The sequence below is a fragment of the Eurytemora carolleeae genome, unplaced genomic scaffold (genome assembly GCF_000591075.1).
Source record: "Eurytemora carolleeae unplaced genomic scaffold, Eaff_2.0 scaffold90, whole genome shotgun sequence".
NCBI classification, from domain to species: Eukaryota; Metazoa; Arthropoda; class Copepoda; order Calanoida; family Temoridae; genus Eurytemora; species Eurytemora carolleeae.
This window is the reverse complement of record NW_019396120.1, coordinates 23,611-47,599: the sequence shown is the minus strand read 5'-3', so window position 1 is coordinate 47,599 and position 23,989 is coordinate 23,611. Positions and strand designations below refer to the sequence as shown.

Sequence of the window (23,989 nt, the reverse complement as noted above, 5' to 3'; positions counted from 1 at the left end):
GCACACAAAAATGTCCGAGAACCTGATCAAAATATGTGAACCATTGTTTGTCTAATGTCTAGTCTTTTGCGAATATATTGGTGTATATTATATGTATATTTTCAAGCTCTATATTTGTTATCTAGTGCTTAACAAGATGTAATAAATTTTTTTTTTCATATTTTGAGTAATTTTTTAATACAGTGGTAGGCGATTTTATCAATACAATGAAGACTACTTTTAATTTTGATTTTATTTTATATCAAGCTGTTCAGCATGGATACACGTAAACATAGAAGTTAAGAGAAGCTGTGAATTAAAAAAGCTTCGCTTGGACTACTTGTAAACTTGTAATTCGAAAATGCTGGTATAAATCAAAATTAAGTAATGAAAAGTCGTCTTCATTGTATTGATATAATCGCTTGCCACTGGAGATTAAAAACAGTACAGATATGTCGTCTTTCTAGATTTATGGGTTTTTCGTTCACAATAGCCCTGAGGCAGAAGCCCAAATGAGATAAGCGCATGCCGCGTTGAATGACAAGACTGAGCGAAAGCCTTCATGCACTCTTTTGGGCGTCCCAGGGTTATTGTGAACGAAAAACCTCTAAATCTCTAAAGACGACATCTAGCGTTCTATCTGTATTGTTTCAAATCTAATTGTTCACAAAAAAATCTAAATTAACAATGAACCACCAATTCAAAGTTAAAATTTTTTTAAGTGATTCAAAATATCGGCAAATTATATTATATATATATATATATATATTGGTTTTTGTTTTCCGCTTTCAATATATGCTCTATTTCAAATGTTTTGCTCCATGGTGAAATCTAAAATTACATCTACAGGGTATCCCAATAAATATGGGAATTCAGCAACGATTTTCATATCGTCTTTTTAACTGATTTTTTTATTTAGTATGGTGATACCAAATAGGAAAGATTTAACCCGTCTGCTGGAGTTTAGAATTTGTTTGTTTACGTCTTATTACATGTGGTAATATCAGAAATTCGTGTATACAAACACATTACAGTTGTCTCTCTCTACTGTTAATCTTCCATATTATCATACAACGTTTTGCAGAATAACAAACCCGTCTTTTTCCGTTGACATAAAATATACTCTAGCAGGCGTTACATTATTTTGACCATAAATAGTAGGTAACACAAAGCTAATTCTTCACAAAGACAATTTCGAATTCGTCTCTGAATTCCCATGTTTATTTGGACACCCTGTATGATTCAGGACATAAATATATTTTTGTATTGAATTCTTGAATGATAAAATCGGAAAGATCGTCGTTTCTAGGGGTGCTAGCCCAACACATGACGGAGAAAAGCACTTTCTACTTCATCCATTTTGAATCAGATTGGAATGGTTTCGCATTTTCCAGATTAAGATAATCAAAAATTTGACAATTAATCTGAATCTAAAAAAGTTTTCCATAAAAGGTATACCTTAAATGAAAGATTAAAATAAAATAAACTTATTTCAGTTGAGAAATGAATTTCCAAATAGCCTCCTGTCTGAAGAAATGTTTTATTGTAAAACATATATCTTATAAACACCTTTATGAGTCAATATTAGTTACAATATCAAAAAATAACTTTTATCTTTAGTAAAACTCTTTTACCACTATGTTGAAATTTTTTTTTATTCTTTATTACATGTAAAAACCAAGAGTGCTAGCGAAAGCTCGCTTACTGCATAGCGGAGGCTCGTACTGCCTAACAAATCTGGAAGACTCATGTCTGCTTGGTGGAGGCTCTTGGCGGCCAGGGGTTCCCTTCCACTTCTAATAAGTTATGTAGAAGACATTTTTTGTTAAAAATCTTTTTTGAAAGTTGGAAATGTTTTCAGAAGTCAGAAATGGATAAAAATAAATATGATCTCTCAGCAGAGAGAAAAAAAACAGTTTATTTTTATCATTAAAAAAATAAATAAGCAACTAAACTTTAACCGAGCAATGTCAAATAAAGGATTTTTTCAAAGAAATATGAATAAGGATGATTTTTTTTCTCAAATGAAACTTTTCAAATTGTGAATTTAAGGTATTGGGACTGGTGCTCCTTTACACCGTACTCTTAAAGGTAGACAATCCGCCCTGTCAAAATTCTAAAAATTTAATTTTTAACCTTTTAAAAATTTAAGGGTAGGATCTAGGATGAGGGTAAGATCAAGGATGTGGATAAGATCAAGGATGTGGATAAGATCGAGGATGAGGGTAAGATCAAGGATGTGGATAAGATCAAGGATGTGGGTAAGATCAAGGATGATGGTAAGATCAAGGATGTGGATAAGATCAAGGATGAGGGTAAGATCAAGGATGAGGGTAAGATCAAGGATGAGGGTAAGATCAAGGATGTGGATAAGATCAAGGATGTGGATAAGATCAAGGATGTGGGTAAGATCAAGGATGTGGATATGATCAAGCATGTGGGCAAGATCAAGGATGTGGATAAGATTAAGGATGTGGGTAAGATCAAGGATGTGGATAAGATCAAGGATGTGGGTAAGATCAAGGATGTGGATAAGATCAAGGATGTGGGTAAGATCAAGGATGAGGGTAAGATCAAGGATGTGGGTAAGATTAAGGATGTGGATAAGATCAAGGATGTGGGTAAGATCAAGGATGTGCAGGGTAAGATCAAGGATGTGGATAAGATCAAGGATGTGGATAAGATCAAGGATGTGGGTAAGATCAAGGATGAGGGTAAGATCTAGAATGTGGATAAGATCAAGGATGTGGATAAGATCAAGGATGAGGGTAAGATAAAGGATGAGGGTAAGCTCAAGGATGAGGGTAAGATCAAGGATGTGGATAAGATCAAGGATGTGGATAAGATCAAGGATGAGGGTAAGATCAAGGATGAGGGTAAGATCAAGGATGAGGGTAAGATCAAGGATGTGGGTAAGATCAAGGATGTGGGTAAGATCAAGTATGTGGATAAGATAAAGGATGTGGATAAGATCAAGGAATAGGGTAAGATCTTCCACATCATTGAACAGATTAAGGTTTCAAGGGTACCATTGTACCGTCATAAACAAAGGGTCCATTGAAATTCTGCCTGCAGTCCTCTTAAGCCCTAAGTTTCTAGTTTTTCTGAATATTTAACCATTATCCCAACGAGGGAGGAAACCCCCGGACGTCATGAGCCTCCGCTATGCAGACACGAGCCTCCCAGATTTACTAGCCAGAACGAGACTCCGCCACGCAGTAAGAGCCTCCCCTATACAGTAAACGAGCCTCCGCTAAACAGAATAGTTTCCATAAAACTTTTTGTTTTAACGTTAAGTAAAGAATTTTTAGTTTTTTTGTTAAATAGGGGCATATAACACGTTTATCAAAGATCAGAGTATTAATAATTTAAAATAAATTATGAGTAGTAAAGTGGTTTATAAAACTTCAAACATATTTTATGCAAAAAGGAAAACATTTAGAGAAAAAATTCTTGGAGTAATTTAACTTGAGGTTTTATAATCTTTGATTTAACCGATACCTTTTTTTGAAATTTTCTCAGATTAAGACGATACAAAATTTGACATTGACAATTTAAATTTAAAAAATGTCCCGAAAAAGGTATTGCTTAATTCGAAGATTATAACAAAATAACAAAAGTTCAATTCAGAAATGAATTTCAAAATAGCCTCCTGTCTATTTAAGAAATGTTTTATTGTAAAACATAAATCTTATTATTGTGTCAATATTAGTTACAACTCATGACCATCAATAAATAACTTTAACATGCAAAAACCAAGTGCTATAAGGACGCTTTGCTGAGGCTCGTTTACTGCATAGCGGAGGCTCTAACTGCATGGCGGAGGCTCTAACTACATGGCGGAGGCTCTAACTGCATAGCGGAGGCTCTAACTACATGGCGGAGGCTCTAACTACATGGCGGAGGCTCTAACTACATGGCGGAGGCTCTAACTGCATGGCGGAGGCTCTAACTGCATAGCGGAGGCTCTAACTGCATGGCGGAGGCTCTAACTACATGGCGGAGGCTCTAACTACATGGCGGAGGCTCTAACTGCATGGCGGAGGCTCTAACTGCATGGCGGAGGCTCTAACTGCATGGCGGAGGCTCTAACTGCATGGTGGAGGCTCTAACTACATGGCGGAGGCTCTAACTACATGGCGGAGGCTCTAACTACATGGCGGAGGCTCTAACTGCATAGCGGAGGCTCTAACTGCATGGTGGAGGCTCGTTTACTGCATAGCGGAGGCTCTAACTGCATGGCGGAGGCTCTAACTACATGGCGGAGGCTCTAACTACATGGCGGAGGCTCTAACTACATAGCGGAGGCTCTAACTGCATGGCGGAGGCTCTAACTGCATGGCGGAGGCTCTAACTGCATAGCGGAGGCTCTAACTACATGGCGGAGGCTCTAACTACATAGCGGAGGCTCTAACTACATGGTGGAGGCTCTAACTACATAGCGGAGGCTCTAACTGCATGGTGGAGGCTCTTTTACTGCATGGCGGAGGCTCTAACTGCATAGCGGAGGCTCTAACTGCATGGTGGAGGCTCTAACTGCATAGCGGAGGCTCTAACTGCATGGCGGAGGCTCTAACTGCATGGCTGAGGCTCGGTTTGCCTGGCAAAAACTAAGCACAGAAATAAGCCAATGTTGGCCTAAATAGAACCTTGCCTGCAAGAAAACAGACTAAACGTACAATCGTTTCTGAAGTCTCATCCTTTGAAGGTAACCCTGTATGTCGATTTATACAACAGAATTTAATGATGGAAAACGAATCCAGCACTAATTAAGCTAAAAAGACAACGATATCTTACTCATTGTTACTCAGAAAAATGTTTAACGATGTCATTTTTCTATACTAATATTTTCAACAAAAATGAATTTAACATCATCAAAAAATTTATTTTAGCAAGCAGTTTGCAAACTAGTGGTACAAGAAAAAATAACTAATGTAAATTTTTTTTCACAATTTAGTTTTTTTTATGTTTTAGGAACTCTTGTTTACATCTTAAACTATTGCACTGATCAAATATATAGAATTTGAACAGATGCTGTAATTTAAGACAAGCGTAGCTCTATACATATTACACAACACGCTATACAGACATCTTGTTGGTCCAGGTGGTCACTGGTCACTGAAAATATTTCAGCATTTCTAAACAAATCTTTTAGGACTTGTAATTTCCAAGCGACAATAGAAATAGCATTTAATATTTTACAAATTGCACTTGGATAAATAGCAAACACCTAAAAGGATGACAAAATAACGTTTCCTTAAAATTTAATTACAAAACTATAAAAAATGAGATTCAAACTCAACCCCCTCCCCTCCCCTAGGAACTTTATTATATAATGCCTATATTATAGTTATAAATAAGTTGGCGTGATATGAATAAGCGGTGCACATATTAACCTCTCATAAACACAAGTCACAGAAAATATAAAAACAATTGCGAGCGCAATGCATTACAAAATTACTTTGAATTGATTAAAAAAAAATTTAAATAAAAATTGTTTCACTCACTCGAAATTAATTTTAAAATATTTTGGGACAGGTTAGCACGATTACACAGATATGTTTAAGCGTTATAAGTATAATATTGCATAACTTGATAATTCGTTGACAATTACTTGAATAGTTTCAGCAGAAGTAGCATTGTAGATGGTGAAAAAAAACTGTAATTAGCAGTCTGAACAAAATCAAAGATGAAACAGGATCTTGTTTCATTAATTTTATTATGGCCATTTGTTACTACTATGTTAGGTTAATGTAGCAATTTATAACCTAATCCTGCTACATTTATGTAGCTGGTTATGACTTACGAGCCTATGCTACTACAGTTATGTATCAGATTATGAGCCTATGCCACTATGGTTATGTAGCTCGTTATGAGCCTATGCTACTTATCCAGTTATGTAGAAGATTATGAGACTATTCTACTATAGTTAGGTAGGAGATTATAAACCTAAGCTACTACAGCTATGTAGCTGGTTATGAGCCTATGCTACTACAGTTCGTAGATGAATCATCAATGTATGGTATAGATTGTATGGATCCAAGGTGAGGAGGAAGCTGAACTAGTTGAACCAATGCTTCTGGTTCAACTTCATCTCTCAATCTAAACAAAACATAATCAATTAAGAAGGATTTATATCAATAAAAAATACCCTTTGCCTAGAATTTAGTGAACTAAGAATTTGCAAAAAAAACTAAGCAAACGGCTATCCACTCAGGTCCTAACTACAACCTACTCCTTGGTCTATCATTCAGAAGAGGGTTTAACACCCTCTCTTCTCTCTGGGTCCTCAAGGGAGCTGCCAACAGGGACGGTCAACCAAACTGACCGGCCCCGGATGGCCGCTTAAGGTGAAGGTCATAAAGGTTGACCGTACCAGCCATGACGGTCTGCAGGTCATATCAGTAGACCTGGAGACCGGCGCGTTGGGCCGGTCAGAACGGATTGACCAGCAAGCTCTTGAAAGTTGGAAACTTTCAAGCAGGCTGACACAGCAGCCCCAGTTTGCTGGTCAGTATAGATTACAGGAGGACCTTACAGGTTGCAGAGTAGGATTACCCTTCTTAGTTAGCCAGAAATAGCCACATACAGGCTTATGAGAAGGGAGGACAGAGTACCTGAACCTTTGAAATACAGGAATACGACATAAAGGTAGGGCTTTTTAAGGGACTGTAAGTGTAATTTTAAATGACCATTCATGGTAAAGATAACAATGCCCGATTTACAATATTATCCTTTAAAGCTGTGTCTGATCAAGAAAGAATTATATCATGATTATACTTTTGAACGCTAATTATTTTCGATTAAAGTTTCTCAAGAAAAGTGACTTGAGCATTTATATTGCAGAAAAACCATGGAGAAATGAACAGAATCAAACAGTTTTCAAGCTAAAAAGAGGTTTTCATCCATATTATTGTGAATCAGACATGTTCCTGTTTAAATGAAGGGTACCTTGTAATTAAGGTACTGGAGCAAGGGCGTTAACAAATTTAATAATGAAAAAGCTTACTTGGCAATAGCTCTACTAATCTCTCTGTTAGTTGGAACTAGATTTAGAGCTGTAGATAGAAGAGAGAGAGCTTCTTCCTTCCTTCCACCAGCTCTACAAGCTTTAGCCTTGGCAACCAGGGCTTCTACACTCTCCTCGTCATACTCTAGTACCTAGGTATAGGTAGGTAGGTAGGTAGGTATATTAAAGGTTGGTAGGCAGATTATAGGTATGTAGGTAGATTAAAGTTAGGTAGGTAGAATATAGTTAGGTAGGTAGAATATAGTTAGGTAGGTAGAATATAAGGTTGGTAGGTAAAAATAAAGGTAGTTAATTGACGGATAGATTGGTAAGATATGCAGGTAGGTAGATAAGTAGGCAAACTGGTAGGTTGAAAGATAAGCAGGTTGGTGGGTAGATAGGTACATTTATATACGCATTGTAGTAAAAAGCTTGGTAGGTAGATAGCTAAGTAGATAGGTAAACAGACAAATAGGTAGGAAGGTCAGTTTTAGGTAGGTAGGTAAGTAGCTAGACAGATATGTAGTTACTAGGTAGGTAAGTAGCTAGACTAGACAGATAGTTAGGTAGGTTAATTATAGCTATAGGTAAGTAAGTATCTAGACAGATATGTAGTTACTAGGTTGGTAAGTAGATAGACAGATAGTTAGGTAGGTTGTTAGTTATAGCTGTAGGTAGGTAAGGAGCTAGACAGATAGGTAGGTAGGATAGTTGTAACTATAGGTAGGTAAGTAGCTAGACAGATAGGTAGGTAGGATAGTTGTAACTATAGGTAGGTAAGTAGCTAGACAGATAGGTAGGTAGGATAGTTGTAACTATAGGTAGGTAAGTAGCTAGACAGATAGGTAGGTAGGAAGAGGATTATTATATCTCGCCAAATTATTATGGAAAAAGGTAAACGTCGCTAACAACAAATAATGCATTGTGCCATTTATTTCAAAAATATGAAGAAAAAAGAATTATTAAATGTGTGCGTCATGGCGTGGTACCTGCTGGGCCAACTGCTCCGCCTCCTTGAGGTTACCCAGCCTTCTCTCCACCCTACTGAGGTTGAGGAGGAGGTGGGACTCCAGCTTCAAGAAAGTATCCGCCCATTCAACCTGGTTTAAAGGGACTGTTAGCGTTATTTCAAGAGACCCTCCATGCAAAGATGGCAATGCCCGATTCACAACGGTAATCCTTACAACTTTGTCTAAATAAGTATGATCAATGTTGAAAACTGATTATTTTCAATTGTGGGTTCTTTATACAAAAATGACTTACGCATTTCTATTGCATCAGAATTAAACATGTTCAAACTAAAGATAAATTTTTCACAAAAAAAGTTTTACGGTAATTTTCTACATGTTATCATCATCATTTAACTGTGATTATCTTTTTTTTCATTATTATCATTATTATCATTATTATCAATATTATCATTTTTATCCTTGTTATTATTGTTATCATTGTTATCATTATTATCAATATTATCATTTTAATCCTTGTTATTATTGTTATCATTGTTATCATTATTATCATTATTATCATTATTATCATTGTTAACATTGTTATCATTGTTATCATTGTTATCATTATTATCATATTGTTATCATTGTTATCATTGTTATCATTGTTATAATTGTTATCATTGTTATCATTATTATTATTATCATTGTTATCATTGTTATCCTTGTTATCAATTTTATCCTTGTTATCATTATTATTATTATTATAGCTTACATCTAGTCTTGGTATTCTTCTTAGTGCGTATTTATAACGATGTGATGCTTCCAGTAACTTGTTCTTTCTGAAAAAATAATTTAATTTAAATTTTTATCTAAAATTAATATTTTTAATATTTTTACCTGAACAGTGTGTTTCCATCTTCTAGAATTTTGTTGATCAAAATCATCCTAAAAATTATCAAAATTATACCGAGCAAATATTTAAATCAACTTAAAGAATTGTAGAGAAAAGAGAAAAAGAATGGTCCGATTAACAACGATACCCTAAAAAGCTTTGTCTAATCAAGAAGAAATTAGAAGAAAAAATCGATTTTTATAGAAATATTTTTTTAGCTTATTCGGTCCAGCCGTTTGGCCGGATATAGCTAATATACAAACAAATATATATATATGAGTAAAGAGCTTTGTTATTTTGATATACACCATTTTGTTTAAAATATTTGTCATGTTTCATGTGGTTTCTACATAAAGGTGACCTAGTGGATTTCTTGCAACAGAAATAATGGAGAATATATGAGAATTATACCAATGTGGCAGGCGTCGTTTTTCTAGGTTGAAATGTGTTCAATTCTGATATTTTCTCCATTGTTTCTGAAGCAAGAACGGTATCACTTTCACTGAGAAAGCTGTTAAGGGTAGCGTTACTTACTGTATCTCTAGTTTTACTGTACTTACTGTATCTCTAGTTTTACTGAACTTACTGTATCTCTAGTTTTACTGAACTTACTGTATCTCTAGTTATACTGAACTTACTGTATCTCTAGTTTTACTGAACTTACTGTATCTCTAGCTTTACTGAACTCACTGTATCTCTAGTTTTACTGAACTCACTGTATCTTTAGTTATACAGAACTTACTGTATCTCTAGCTTTATTGAACTCACTGTATCTCTAGTTTTACTGAACTTACTGTATCCCTAGTTTTAATGAACTTACTGTATTTCCGGTTTTCCCTCGGCACTAATCCATGTGCCGGATCCAAGTTTGGCTCCGCGTCGAAGGAAACACGAGACGGCATCCGGTTTATCTTGAGAGATTGCCTTCTCCAGGGGCCGTACACCCAGACCATCTCCAACCTGATATATATTTATTTATGGAGTGTCTTGAGAAAAACATTATAGCGAGAACCAGAAAACTATGGAAAAGGAAGACGACTTTAAAGGAATAATTAAGTCTATTTGATATTGTTACAAAGCAAACTCTTTCACTACTAATTTATTAAATCACTTATTGGGTGAAATGGAAGTTTTAAATTGCTCAATTGCCGTGTCTTAGGTTCATTGAACTATTTAAAGTAAAATATTTTTTATTTTTTATAAAACCTCCTGTTAGCTCCTCAATGTGTATTTATTTTTACAAATACCTCCATGTTGGCTCCAAAATTATAAATTATGTTTATATATACCTCCATGTTGGCTCCGAAATTGTAAATTATGTTTATAGATACCTCCACGTTGGCTCCAAAATTGTAAATAATGTTTATATATACCTCCATATTTGCTCCAAAAAGGGTAATTATGTTTATATATACCTCCATGTTGGCTCCGAAGTTGTAAATTATGTTTATAGCTACCTCCATATTTGCTCTAAAAAAGGGTAATTATGTTTATAAATACCTCCATGTTTGCTCCAAAATCAAGAAGTATCTCAATAATCTGAATATCTCCTGTATCAACGCTAAGGCTCAGACAGCTCCGCCCTAATCCAATAAATTCATTAAAAAATCTATTGTGTTTTAACGTCAAAATCAACAAAAAATCATTTTAAAAAATCTGTTGTACGTCAACAACAAACAAAACAACTCATGAAAAATCTATTGTGTCGATCACTCGATCGTCAAAATCGACGACAAAAAAGTACTAAATTTATTTTTAAAAACGAATTACGTTGTTATAATCGACAAAACTTCCTAAATAGATTCCGAGACAGACCGTAACTAAGGATCATGTTAAGTGAAGCAACATTAAATTTTATTCTAAAACCTTTATTATTATTGGCTCTGGCCGATTGGAAAAGGTTCGATTACAAAACAAGATTTAAATTCCAGCAGTTTAACAGTTGAAATAATTGATTCAACTCTTTTATTGTATTATTCAATTTGTACGGCTAGGGGCAGGGGCGTATTCAGGAAATTGTCCAGGGGGGCTTAAATTTTTTTTCTTTGCAGGAGGGGGGCTCAGCACCCGTTGGGGCATGAAAACCCCCTGAAATTAATAGATTTCACTGGTCCAGGGGGGACTTAGCCCCAATAGCCCCCCCTCCCTGAATACGCCTCTGGCTAGGGGTATGCTATTGCTGGGGTGTTCTAATAGGGGTATATTATATAAATGTTATATAAACATATAATTTCCTGATTATTTTGAAATAGATTTGAAACTTATAAACTGGAACTTTATTACTTTTTTTATAATTTTTTTCTTCATTTTTAAACATCTTTGCTTGAACTTATTTTCATCCTTTGTATTGAATTTTTAATAGGAAGCGTTAAAGGAAAGTAAATGAATTAATTTGATATACACAGATTCATTGGATAGAAATGAAAATACAGGGTGTCTCATGAAACATAACAGTAGCAATACGACTTGAATGTCGTCTTTGAACTTTAATTTTATTTGTGACATTCAGTCGTCAACCTACTTTAACTTGTACAGATTCTGGAAACAATTTGACCACAAAACCCAAATTGTCAGACTCTAAACTAAATTCTTCATATCTCGGGAAATATTGAAAGCACAAAAAGGCAGACCACATTTTGGAAATACCAAAGCTAGGATATTAACTCTAGAATTTTACATGAAAATAAGGTTAACATAGGAATGTAGCAAATTATGTCAAAACCCAAAGACGACCTTCAAGTCGTCTTGCTACTTTCATGTTTCGTGAGACACCCTGTAGTTCCATTCAATCATAATTTCGATTATTGTCCATCCTATGCCCCTGTTTAATTTTATGCGAACAATTCCTTTAAGATTTTGTAAAAATTTTGTTTGTATTTGGAGAAAATTTGAATGAAATCTATCTTTATATTGTTTTTATCCGATAAGCGTCAAACCAGCATAATTTTTATCTGGTAAAAAAATTCACATGACCCTAAGGAAGGTTTATTGTCATCAAAAGAAAAAAATCTATTGACAAAAACAGTAAAATCCGCAGAATCTTTTTATTGTTACTTATTGTACACCAGCAAGAGCTAAGGTTATTAGTAGAAATAAGGGCGCCATTTCTTCCTTGTAACATAAAATAGGGTTTACCTTGATTATCCTTGATGTCTACTCCTGCTCCTTGGTCTAGGAGTAGACGGACCACCTGGACCTGGCAGTGCAGGACTGCATGATGGAGTGGACTGTACCCCTGGGAGTCCTGGTGGTCTAGGAGTCCACCCCGTTCAAGGAGTAGTTCAACCACTCCCAGATGTCCACCTACGAGTAAATTAACACTTTATTAGAAACACTCTGTAGGGAGTCCTAGACGACGTACAGTGAGACTCATAAAACAGTGGAATAGAAAGACGACATTTAGACTCAAATTATAATTTTGAGTAGTCCAATGTACATGAAACGCAGAAGTTGTGCACTGTGCACAGACTCATTGGACTTAATTAATTACCTGTTTTAAAGCTAGTGGTAAAACTATTTGCTTTATAAACAAAAACAGCTATGATTGCTCATTTGTCGTCTTCCAATTCCACAGTTATGTGTCTCCCTTTATGGTACCTCCTCCCTCCCTTTATGGTACCTCCTCCCTCCCTTTATGGTACCTCCTCCCTCCCTTTATGGTACCTCCTCCCTCCCTTTTCTTGGAATTAGATTCTTTATGAGAAAATATATGGTGTGACTTTTCACCAGTTTTCATTTCTTGCCCTGAAAAAATCCTTTTTGGAATTTTTAAAGGGGACACTACCCCCCCCCCATCCCCTCCTTAATAAAATAGGGGGATTTCCCCCCCCCCCCCCCCTTCAAATAGTCTTGTTTAGTACCTATTGCTGCTGCAGCTACTGAAGTTCTCCCCTGAATATCCTGAACCTGAACCAGCTCTACATCATGTCGAACCAGGAGGTCCACCACGTCCCAACATCCATTTCTAAAATTATAATCAAAGATTAAAAATCTTGAATTTCCCTCCTTTTTGGTAGAAACCCCGGTTTTTTACCGGCAAAACTACGGATTTGATTAATGATCAGTTAATCTTACAGTGAGGCCCATATAACGGGAATTGTTTATTTCATGTTGTTAGAACGGCAACGTAGATAGTTTTACTTGCCATGTTAATTGGGTCTGTATTCAATGCCAAATTATTGTGTTTAATGTCTATTGATCCAAGTTAAATTATAACTAAAACTCACGACTTCCTATTCCACTGTACACCACCGAGGATGTAAAGCATCATTCCTTGATGCATTGAACTAAAGTCAGTTAAGTTTAAATTTTAATTTAAGCACAATTTTAACAAAATAAAAGAATGATTAAATTTAAGAAGAAACGAATTTGAAAAACTTGGGGGGGGGGGGTGCAACGGTGAACCTCCCTCTTAACCAAAGTTTTAATGCCAACTTTTAACAAATTACCTTGCTGCTAAATGAAGAGCAGTTTCTCCTTCTATAGAAGCAGTTCTCAATCTGAAATCAATATTACTCTGATGACAATTTTAATTAATCGTATCTGTAGCAATGATTTAATGAGAGATTATTATGCTGAAATGTTCAAAAATTTTATTTTTTTCTTACCTTTAATCCTTGTTCAATATTATAAATAATTGTCAAATATATTATTTACACAAATGACATTTTTTATTAAATTTCTAAAAATGTTTTACCTGGCCCCGTGTTTGATGAAGAGATGTACCAGCTGCTTATGACCGGCAGCTGCTGCAGCGGCAAGGCAGGTCAATCCGGTCAAATTATCAATCTGATCTACCTGGATGTACCCAAGGTCTAGCAGGTACTCACACACCTAGAGATTGTTTTTAAACATCTTTAAACATCTTTAAACATCTTTAAACATCTTTAAACATCTTTAAACATCTTTAAACATCTTTAAACATCTTTAAACGTCTTTAAACCTCTTTAAACACCTTTAAACATCTTTAAAGGGAGAGACCGGCTTCAGCTGAAAGTGCAGTATTGTATTTAGGATTCATTTGATACCAATGAGACATTTTCACGGTGTATAATTCTTAAATATGAGATTAAAGGCGTTTCAGTTGTTTCAGTCAGCAGAAGAAACGTTTTTTACAAATACTAGGCAAGGGCGCTTCGCAACATGTTCTCTTTGTATACATTGTAAAAACAAAAATAAACAAAAATTTAGCGGATTTTATAAAAAAAATAGAGGATTATCAATATTTTCAAAAATCAAATTTTGTTGGAAGCAAATTTTTGAAAATTCGATCATCCATAAACCTTTCCTATAGGGTCACGTAAGGTCCCAAACGGTTCAACCGTTTTGACGTTTATTGGATAGACAAGTAAAGTATATACAGGGTGTTCCACATCAAATTAGACCGCGTCAATGGGTCTAAATTACGATTTGGGGGACAAATCAGAAAATTTAAAATTGTTGATAATATAATATGATATGGGACGCTCTGTATATAGATTTAATAACCCGGACAAAATATGTAAAAAAAATATTTTATAAACTAATTTGCTGTATAGGAACATAATTCTTGAAAGAAATTATTGGTGAAATCCATGGTAGAACCGTAGAATTGATTGTTTCATTATCATCTTTACTTTTGCTGTTTTGATAACTTATTTTCAATGATAAAAGTTCATTATTTTTCTCAACCTGTTTGTGTCATTATAACTAGTTAGTAGAATAGGATTTATTACATGTTTTCTCCAGGTCATTCAAGAATAGTGAAAATACCTTTTTTCCCATTACTGAAACAACTGGTGAAATATTACAAAGGACTTAACGCTCTTATTGAACATTGTACACCGTAAAAATGTCAATTGGTATCAAATGAATCCTATAATGTTTTTATCTACAATACTGCACTTTCAGCTCAACTACTATGTCTAGCCGGTCACTCCCTTTAAGTGCATATTCCACCAACTGTTTTAATATATTATGACGCTTACATGTTTGTGTCCGAACTGTGCAGCTGCTACCATAGCTTGATTTGCTGCTTCAGATTTACTCAGCAAATGGTCAGGAGCTTCCAACCAATCCTTCTCTAACAGCAGCTCTACAATCTGGACAGTAAAATCATGTACACGACAGGGTACTACAACATATAAACTCAACAATAGGCGGTTAGTAAGTAAGGAGGGGGGGGGGGGTAAATACACTACACAATAGTAAATAAATGTAGTTTTTGGTATAAGAAAAAAGCCTGTATGATGTCAACATAGAGAGCAATATAAATTAAGAGGTCAATATAGATAGAGGGGAGAGGTCAATTTAGATGAGGGGAGAGGTCAATATAGATGAGGGGAGAGGTCAATTTAGATGAGGGGAGAGGTCAATATAGATGAGGGGAGAGGTCAATATAGATAGAGGGGAGAGGTCAATATAGATAGAGGGGAAAGGTCAATGTAGATAGAGGGGAGAGGTCAACATAGATAGAGGGGAGAGGTCAATATAGATAGAGGGGAGAGGTCAATATAGATAGAGGGGAAAGGTCAATGTAGATAGAGGGGAGAGGTCAACATAGATAGAGGGGAGAGGTCAATATGGATAGAGGGGAGAGGTCAATATAGATAGAGGGGAGAGGTCAATATAGATAGAGGGGAGAGGTCAATATAGATAGAGGGGAGAGGTCAATAAAGAGGGAGCGGGTTGTAAAGAGCGGGTGAATGTTATCCCTTCAACTTAATCAGTACCTTAAGATGACCTTCTCTTGCTGCAGCAACAAGTGAGCAAACTCCAGACTTAGAGACCAGGTTCAACTAAAATATTAACATTATAAAACGTTTTTTTTTGTAGTTTTTGTACATAAAGTAGTAATCTTTCTTTGTCTGTCCGACCAAAACTCTCTAGCCCCTTGACAGGTTTGTATGCAATTTTGATTGGAGAATTTATTAGAACCACGGATATCTTCTTAGTTTGGATTAAAAATGCAAATTTTATTTGGTTGTCTTTCATTCTAGACAAAGCTGGGTTTCCAAGCGCAAGTTTATACATATTTGTTCCTTTTTTATTCAATAAAGTTTGCACAATGACACTCAGAAAAGTGTGGTCGACATTTAAGAACAAGACAGTAGCTTATTAAGTGAGATGGAATAGTCGTCTTCCTATACCAGACCTTTATGGGTCTCATGGACAGAAGAAAAATTATGTTTTTTATAATTGTTATACCTGTGCTCCGTAATCAATCAGCCATTCAAGAACATCACAATGACCTTGTTGGGCAGCGAAGAATAGTGAACCTTGTCCTCTAAATATCATATTATACTCACATTTTATTCATAAAAGAAGAAGATAGAAATTTTTTTTTAATATTCCAAAAAAGTATTAAGTATTTATTTAAGTATTTATGCTTTATATTCTAGTATCCAGGTATCCTAGTATCCAGGTACCCTCTATACCTGTTGTTGGTTTGATTGGTATCAGCTGAGTACTCCAAGAGTAGTTTAACCATGTCTAGGATCCCTAGGTATGAATATACAGCCAGGAGAGGAGACTGATCTAGTTCCTCTGTAATGTGATCAGGGGAGGCTCCAGCTAGCAGCAAAAGCTTGGAAACCTGAATTAATTTTTTTTTAAATATAAGAAAATTCCGAACGCTCTTTACACAAAATAATTAAAAAGCATATGATCAAGTTTAAAGAGAAAGTTCTTGTAAGAATCACAAAAGTAGGAAACACATTTAAGCTAAAACATATTATTATTAAAACTTTGCCTACAGAAGCTAGGTTTGACAAACGCTTGAACTTGATTAGCATCGTTTGTCTACAGATGTTCCATGTGCGGCGCGCGTAAAGTGTAAACTTGGAATCTTTATCAATAATATTTCCAATTGAACACAATTCATTTAAACCTGACCCAATATAGTAAAAATAAGTGCTAGGACAGTACACCAAGCGCAATCAGCAGGGGGGGGGGGGGGAAGGGGCCGGGGTCAAATTCTCAACATTTAAAAGGGGAGCGTAATAGAAAACACATTTTACCTTTAGAAAAACACCAAAATTTCCACAAGTTGAACATTTTTTTTGGCAAATAAAATCTTTTGTTTTGCACAATTAAGTTTTACCTTTAAGTTAGGACTGTAGATATTTCTAGAAGAGCCGAGAGCAGATGATACATCATCTGTAGTTAGAGAAATTAAAACTGCCTAAAAAAAAAAAAAAAACTAAATTTACGTTTTGCCCTCATTCAAGAATACTTTCAAAAACTAAGAAATAAAATTTTTTCTGGCATTTAATATTAATATTCGTTTTTTAAATATTTTTAGGAGTTTTCACAAATATTTACAGTCAACTGCATTTCAATTTTTTTTATGAAATTATGCAATTTTTGTAAAGTGTGTTAAAGCAAACTTTTAGAATATACAATTTTAAACTAGTAAATTTCTCAGATTTTTGAGGGAGCGTAAACTTCCAAAAGGTTTGATAAAACGGATAATCATTAATTCTACCTGCAAGTCCTTGTAGTACAAAGAGTTGTTCAATTCCGTGTTCTTATTCAAGTTTGCCTACAACAATAAAGTTTTGAAAATAAAAAATAAATTTTAAAAGACTAAAAAACTGACCTTCAGAACATGATGCACCATGGTTAGGATCTTCTCTGGCCTCATCACTGTTTTATACCTACAGATGTTCAAAACCCTGATCATTTTAGAAAAATAAATAAATATAATTTACCGAAATATTAAAAGTTTTGTGGGGCAAAAATCTAAAATATCTGGTGGACCGGAAATGAACAACTGTATGTAGACAGGAAATGGTTAATGTCAGGTGAACCGGAAATGGCTAAAATACCACGTAGACCGGATAAGGAACATGCCTAGTGATTGAGAAAGCTATTGCCGCGTGACCGGTTCTAACATCAACAAGGAACCTCTCACTCTCTCCATCCCTAAATGTTAAAAGAGAAATTAATGCAAATCCACAAAACTGCAGATGTGACCTTAATTAAGATGTTTGCTATTGTATTAGGCTTTAACGAATTTATCTGATTTTTGCTATTTTTTAAGGATTGGATCTTAATTTCAAGCGACCCGCAATCCTGTATGATCCCACATGGTCACCAGAAAACAATGAAATTCTCTTCGTCTTCTCTTTCTTAAATTGTGAAATGTCGCTCAGCTCAGCATTTTGTAATTTTCAAATCAACTATTTCTAAAAAAGTTCTCTATAGTCTCTACATTGCAAATTACAAAATCTTTGTGACTTTTCTTGAGTAAAAAAATCAAGGACGACTTTGATTTCACAGTTTTCTGGTTCTCACTGTATGCACCTTCGTTTAACCAGCCAGTCCCTGAGAGTTGGATGGAAGAACATCAAAGATCCGTCCGATCTAAAAAAAAAAGAGAAATATTGGTTTTTAAATTCAAAAGTATATTTTTTTCATTTAAATATGTAAGCATAACAAAAATGTGTCAAAACGTAATGTGTTTAAAAAACAATATCATTTACAGAATAAAAATCAGAAAATGAGAAGAAATGAGAAGAAATTGATAAAATGGCGTTCAGAAGAAAAAAGATGGCCGTAAAAATATTAAGAATTTAGACCTTGAAACTAAAAGGTCTTGGATTGAGATGTAACGCTTCTTAAATTCTGCCCAGTCAACCTAAAATAAACATATTAAATAAAATTGAAAAAGGGAAGAAAAAAAATAATCAGATGTACAAAGAAATTCCTAAGTACCATACCTGTGTGTACAAAGAGAGAGAACTGTACAGTTTAAATACCTCTGCTAAGCTCAATGACTAAACAAACAAATCAATTTATTTAACTGGATTTAACTGGATTTTACTGTATTTAACTGGATTTAACTGTATTTAGCTGGATTTAACTGGATTTTATTGGAACAATCTCAAAGATTTACTTCCGTTTTACACGTTTCCACTTAATTATGCAGTACACTGCACTTTGGTAATTTTTCAAAAAAGTCGAGGCAAGGAGAGGAGGGGAGGAGGGAGTGGGAAAGGAGGAGGGGTAGGGGGTCTAAAAGTGTCCTTCATGTACCTGTAATGAAGAGAGACAAATGGCGAAAATCTCCGAAACTTTTTCATAGCTCAAAGAAGTTGAAAACCTAAATTCAAAAATGAAAAAAAAAATATCTACAAATTTTGTTGTTTTTGGTTGGAAAAAAAAATTTCTGGTCATTTAACAGTGTATTATCTAATCATTAGAAATTTATTATAAACAAGTTTTAAAGGAAGGTGAACAATATTTACTGTAATGGACGGGCTAGGATTGGAAACTAATGAATTCTATAAACTGAAACAAAGATTTTAAATAAAGATCTATTTTCCTGGGTCGGATTTTAATGAATAGTTGAAGAAGTTCAACTACGTCTAGACTTAGTTTAACCCCTTCTCTTTGACTTGAACTAGCGCTTGCATGCACACAAGAGTAGGTTAAACAATACAAATCCGACCTTGTCCTAATGACGAAGCAGTTTAACTACTTGTTCCTAGTTTCTATTTACATTCTAATTTCTAACCTTCTATCCTTGTTCTTAGTTCCTAAATCATAACCTACTATCCGTATTCCTAGTTTCTAATTTCTAACCTCCTATCCTTGTTCCTAGTTCCTAAATTATAACCTACTCTCCGTGTTCCTAGTTTATAATTTCTAACCTTCTATCCGTGTTCCTAGTTCCAAAATTATAACCTACTATCCGTGTTCCTAGTTCCTAATTTATATCCTACTATCCGTGTTCCTAGTTCCTAATTTCTAACCTTCTATCCGTGTTCCTAGTTCCTAATTTCTTACCTACTCTTACTATCCGTGTTCCTAGTTCCTAATTTATAACCTACTATCCGTATTCCTAGTTCCTAATTTATATCCTACTATCCGTGTTCCTAGTTCCTAATTTCTAACCTTCTATCCGTGTTCCTAGTTCCTAATTTCTTACCTCCTATCCGTATTCCTAGTTATATCAAATCAAATCAAATCAAATCCTAGTTCTTAAATTATAACCTACTATCCGTGTTCCTAGTTCCTAAATTATAACCATTTATCCGTGTTCCAAGTTCCTAAATTATAACCTTCTATCTGCGTTCCTAGTTCCTAAATTATAACCTTCTATCCGTGTTCCTAGTTCCTAAATTATAACCTACTATCCGTGTTCCTAGTTCCTAAATTATAACCTACTATCCGTGTTACTAGTTCCTAAATTATAACCATTTATCCGTGTTCCTAGTTCCTAAATTATAACCTTCTATCCGTATTCCTAGTTCCTAAATTATAACCTACTATCTGTGTTCCTAGTTCCTAAATTATAACCTACTATCCGTGTTCCTAGTTCCTAAACTATAACCTACTATCTGTGTTCCTAGTTCCTAAATTATAACCTAATATCCGTGGTTTAAACAGTAATTAATCAAAATTACCTAAGGTTGAAGATAAGAAGGAATATCTCTGATAGTGTTCTGGGGATCACCTTGTAGCTTCCAGACTTCAAAACCAACTGCCCTCGTTCTAAATTAGAATTAATCGTAATTTTTATTGAGATATGATACAAATTAGCACTTTTTAAACGCACCCTTTACACCTATAATCTAAGAAAAATGAATAGATATCGAGGTTTTTAAAATTATCAAATTATTAAAATGATCAACTTCAAGATAAAATAACAAAGATATCTTCATCATTTTTAAAAAGTTTAGGGCTTGCAACTTATTAAATAAAGGCTTATTTGAAATTAAATTGACCAGCTTTTTAATGACTCATTTTGATGCAAGCAAACAAACTGTTAATAAAATAAAGCTGGCACAAAATATTTTCCAAATAGATTGTCAAGTACAATTGATGGCAACAGAGCATTTGTGCACTCTCAGTCAGTACAACTGTATTTTTACGTTATAAGTGTCAACTCAGTTTCTGTGTCCGACAAAATTATTAATGATAGTGATAAATTTAGACTAAGTGTTTATCTTACAGTGAAATAAATGCAATTCTATGTGTTCTTTTTTTCATTTTTACACTTTTTGTTTCATCTTGAAAAACATGTCAACTATAATGTGAGAAAATTTCGTTTTTCTTGTTATATTTGAGTTTTTGATGTCGTGTATAATTGGTTCATTTCTCTGTTGCCACCTCTTGTACTTGATAATCTATTTGGTATTACCTATGAGATCCAAAACCAGTTTTGAGTACAGGAAACACCCCTGAAATCAAGAGAATAAAAAAATATGATAATGGCACTAATTCTAATTTGTGAGAATTTTAAGTATTTGATCTCTTAGATTATTAAAGTAAACCACAAGTGTTGATTCAAAAAAACATATTATTATTTTAAAAAATTAATAATGTTTAAATTTAAGTTTGCGGATGAAAGAATTGTAACTAAATGCAAAATGTATAGGTTCAACACTTTTGCTAAAACTCAGTTTGTACAGCCATGTATATTGTACAGGAAATAATATATCTAAAAAAACGTTTTTTACAATTAGAAATGTAATTTTTACAGATAGTTTCTGTTAATTATTAAAGGTATAATTCGTAAAACATCTATATCCCCTGTTTTCGTACAAACTCCCTTTAAAGGGACTGTAGTTGTAATTGACTGTTCATTATTTAGAAAGTGTCAGGTCCGATTTACAGCGCTACTCTCAACAGATTTTTCTGCTCAATACTAAATGAGATGTCCATTTAGTTTCAGTAGAAATAAATAACTGATAGCGCCGAGTGAAATCTCTAATTGTATAATGAGATAGATAAAAAGATAGAGGTTACCGCCATACTTTTTCTATTGGTTCAGAATAAATAACAAACACGCATGACTGAACCCTGACTGGATCAGGCGCTAATGGACTCGGCATTCAGGAGTGCCATGGGTATCCCTTTAAAAATTGAGTTTTATCTGTGATTTCTACATAAAAAGTAAGTTTTTCCTATAGAAAATGGTAGAAAAAAGACGATATCTTCCACAAAAATGATCAGAGAATGAGGTATGGAGGTATGGAGGGTCACTTGATATTACAACGGCAGTTCCTGAAAAGAATTAAAAGGTTCACCTTAGCTCTGCAGACAAGGAACTGTGTAAAGGTTTCCAAGGTTTCTTGTTCTCCAACCTTACTCCGTATATTACCCCTGTACATATTTACTTTTTCAATTATAATTTTAACAATATTCTATGCATAATGATAGCAGATGGTAATATTTTGACATTTCTACTTCATTTGTATAAGAAATATTTGTCTGATGTACATTTACCGCGTATACAATAACCTATTCTGAATATTTCATATACAAATGGAGTACCCGTCTGCAAAGCATGCATAATCATATGGTAGGGCGAATCGCGTCAGTTATATCTCCCTTCTATTCTATGTTTCATGAGAAAAAATATTTAAAAAATAATTTTAATTTCAACCATTTTCAGTGTTTTGTGAAGTTTTCTTCTATCTATATATATTTACAGTAGTGATCTCTGTTTGTTTGTCTGTCTGTTTGTATGTCCAACCAAAACCCATAAATCTCTTGACCGATTTGCCTCAAATTTTAATTTTAAACTCGTTTAAACCACGAGAATGTTTCTAGTTTTTACCTGATCAGTTTGGATTTCTCAATTCTATTGTCGATGAAGGTTTTCATATCCTTGTTCAACCGTTCATCCATATCCATACTATCCAGACTAAATAATATATATCCATATTAGATCTATCATCCATATCCATACTACCCAGACTAAATAATATATATCTATATTAGATCTATCATCCATATCCATACTATCCAGACTAAATAATATATATCTATATTAGATCTATCATCCATATCCATACTATCCAGACTAAATATTATATATCTATATTAGATCTATCATCCATATCCATACTATCCAGACTAAATTATATTAGATCTATCATCCATATCCATACTATCCAGACTAAATAACATATATCTATATTAGATCAATCATCCATATTCATACTATCCAGACTAAATGAATAAAAAAAAACTAACTTAAAATATACAAAAAATAGTAAGAAAAATACAAAAATCCTTACAAAAATTAAAAACACTAACAAAATTAATATTGAAAATAATAAAAAAAAACAAATAAAAAAGATTGTTTTACACATATCTAAGGCATGAAATAAATGAAAAAGAGAAGTACTACTCACAAAAACATAAAAAAAAACATTCTTGACTCACCTAATTCTAAAGAATGGTAGAAGCCTAGTGATATCGTAAACTTGGGATCTTACAGTACAGACAATCTGTTGCAAAGGAAATAATTCAATTTCAAATTTAGTTCATCTTTATAAACAAGTCATTCTGTCATTAGCATGTGCTGCTGAGATGTTCGCAGCTTCGAAAGGTTGAATGCAATATGTGAAAATATATCCAAATATCACCGTCGAGTCATAAGTTTTTTGATGATTCTTTTTATTTTTAATTCAAGGAAAATTGATAGCCCTGAAATATGAAGGACAGCAATTGATATATTTAAACTCGTTTTTCCGCGGCATTTGATCTTAAATATGTAATACGACATTAATAAAAACTCTTGCTATGTGGGATCTTACAGTACAGACAATCTGTTGCAAAGGAAATAATTCAATTTCAAATTTAGTTCATCTTTATAAACAAGTCATTCTGTCATTAGCATGCAGTGACACGCAAATCTGCCCCTTTAGTAACAGTAAATTCAGCCTATATGAAGTCTGACCGCGTCAACCTTGTTGCACCGGCTAGTCCTGTCCATAGAGCTGGTACAGTACAAACTGGGACCGGAATGGTTGACCCGGCTCGGATATTCAAGTGTACTGCGGCTGCCCGTGGTGAATGCAGTACTTTCAGTCTAAATGTATATAGTATTCTTACTCTGGTGCAATCCTTTTTTTTTTGCTTAGTTTTGGTCCAATTTTTGTTGTAAAAATGCTTTGTTACAGAAACTACAAGCGTAATTTCAAGTTACCTCCGGCATCCATGGATAGATGACAATGTACGATTTACAACAGTACCGTTAAAAGCTTTGTCTGTTAAAGTATGAATGAGATATCGCTGTTTTATAATTTTAAACCTGCTTGCTTTCAATTTTGGTTTTTCTACTTTTCTATTGCAGGAAAATATATTAGAGTTATCAGAATGTAAAACTTTAAAACCTAGAAAAAACGAAAATATCATTTACATTATTAAACAGGTTACGCT

General features: G+C 34.2%; 1 protein-coding gene across 1 annotated transcript; it reads right to left on the bottom strand.

Annotated features, from left to right (window-relative positions):
• Positions 1-4,843: 4,843 nt before the first annotated feature.
• Positions 4,844-23,085, bottom strand: LOC111695502 (protein TANC2). The gene is made up of 28 exons (XM_023464855.1): positions 22,991-23,085; positions 22,380-22,466; positions 21,847-21,922; positions 20,958-20,997; positions 20,221-20,308; positions 18,848-18,914; positions 18,532-18,588; positions 18,391-18,449; positions 18,116-18,175; positions 17,663-17,734; positions 17,409-17,466; positions 17,295-17,351; positions 16,911-16,991; positions 16,246-16,403; positions 16,016-16,094; positions 15,541-15,606; positions 14,797-14,910; positions 13,527-13,663; positions 13,279-13,329; positions 12,691-12,794; positions 11,966-12,133; positions 10,331-10,413; positions 9,651-9,790; positions 8,836-8,883; positions 8,711-8,777; positions 7,978-8,088; positions 6,989-7,140; positions 4,844-6,081 (listed from the first exon to the last, which is right to left on the bottom strand). The coding sequence occupies exons 2-28, from the start codon at positions 22,454-22,456 to the stop codon at positions 5,955-5,957; spliced, it is 2,397 nt and encodes a 798-aa protein (XP_023320623.1). The 5' UTR covers positions 22,457-22,466; positions 22,991-23,085; the 3' UTR covers positions 4,844-5,954.
• Positions 23,086-23,989: the final 904 nt, after the last annotated feature.

What these genes read in the sequence shown, in the direction of transcription:
- LOC111695502 (XM_023464855.1), bottom strand. Translation starts at nt 22,456, where the DNA reads ATGGATATGGATGAACGGTTGAACAAGGATATGAAAACCTTCATCGAC. An exon ending in CAAGACCTTTTAGTTTCAAG is followed by an intron (nt 18,176 to 18,390) that starts GTCTAAATTCTT and finishes TTTTTTTTTTAG; the next exon opens with ATCGGACGGATCTTTGATGT. An exon ending in ATAGCTTTCTCAATCACTAG is followed by an intron (nt 17,467 to 17,662) that starts GCATGTTCCTTA and finishes GAACATCTGTAG; the next exon opens with GTATAAAACAGTGATGAGGC.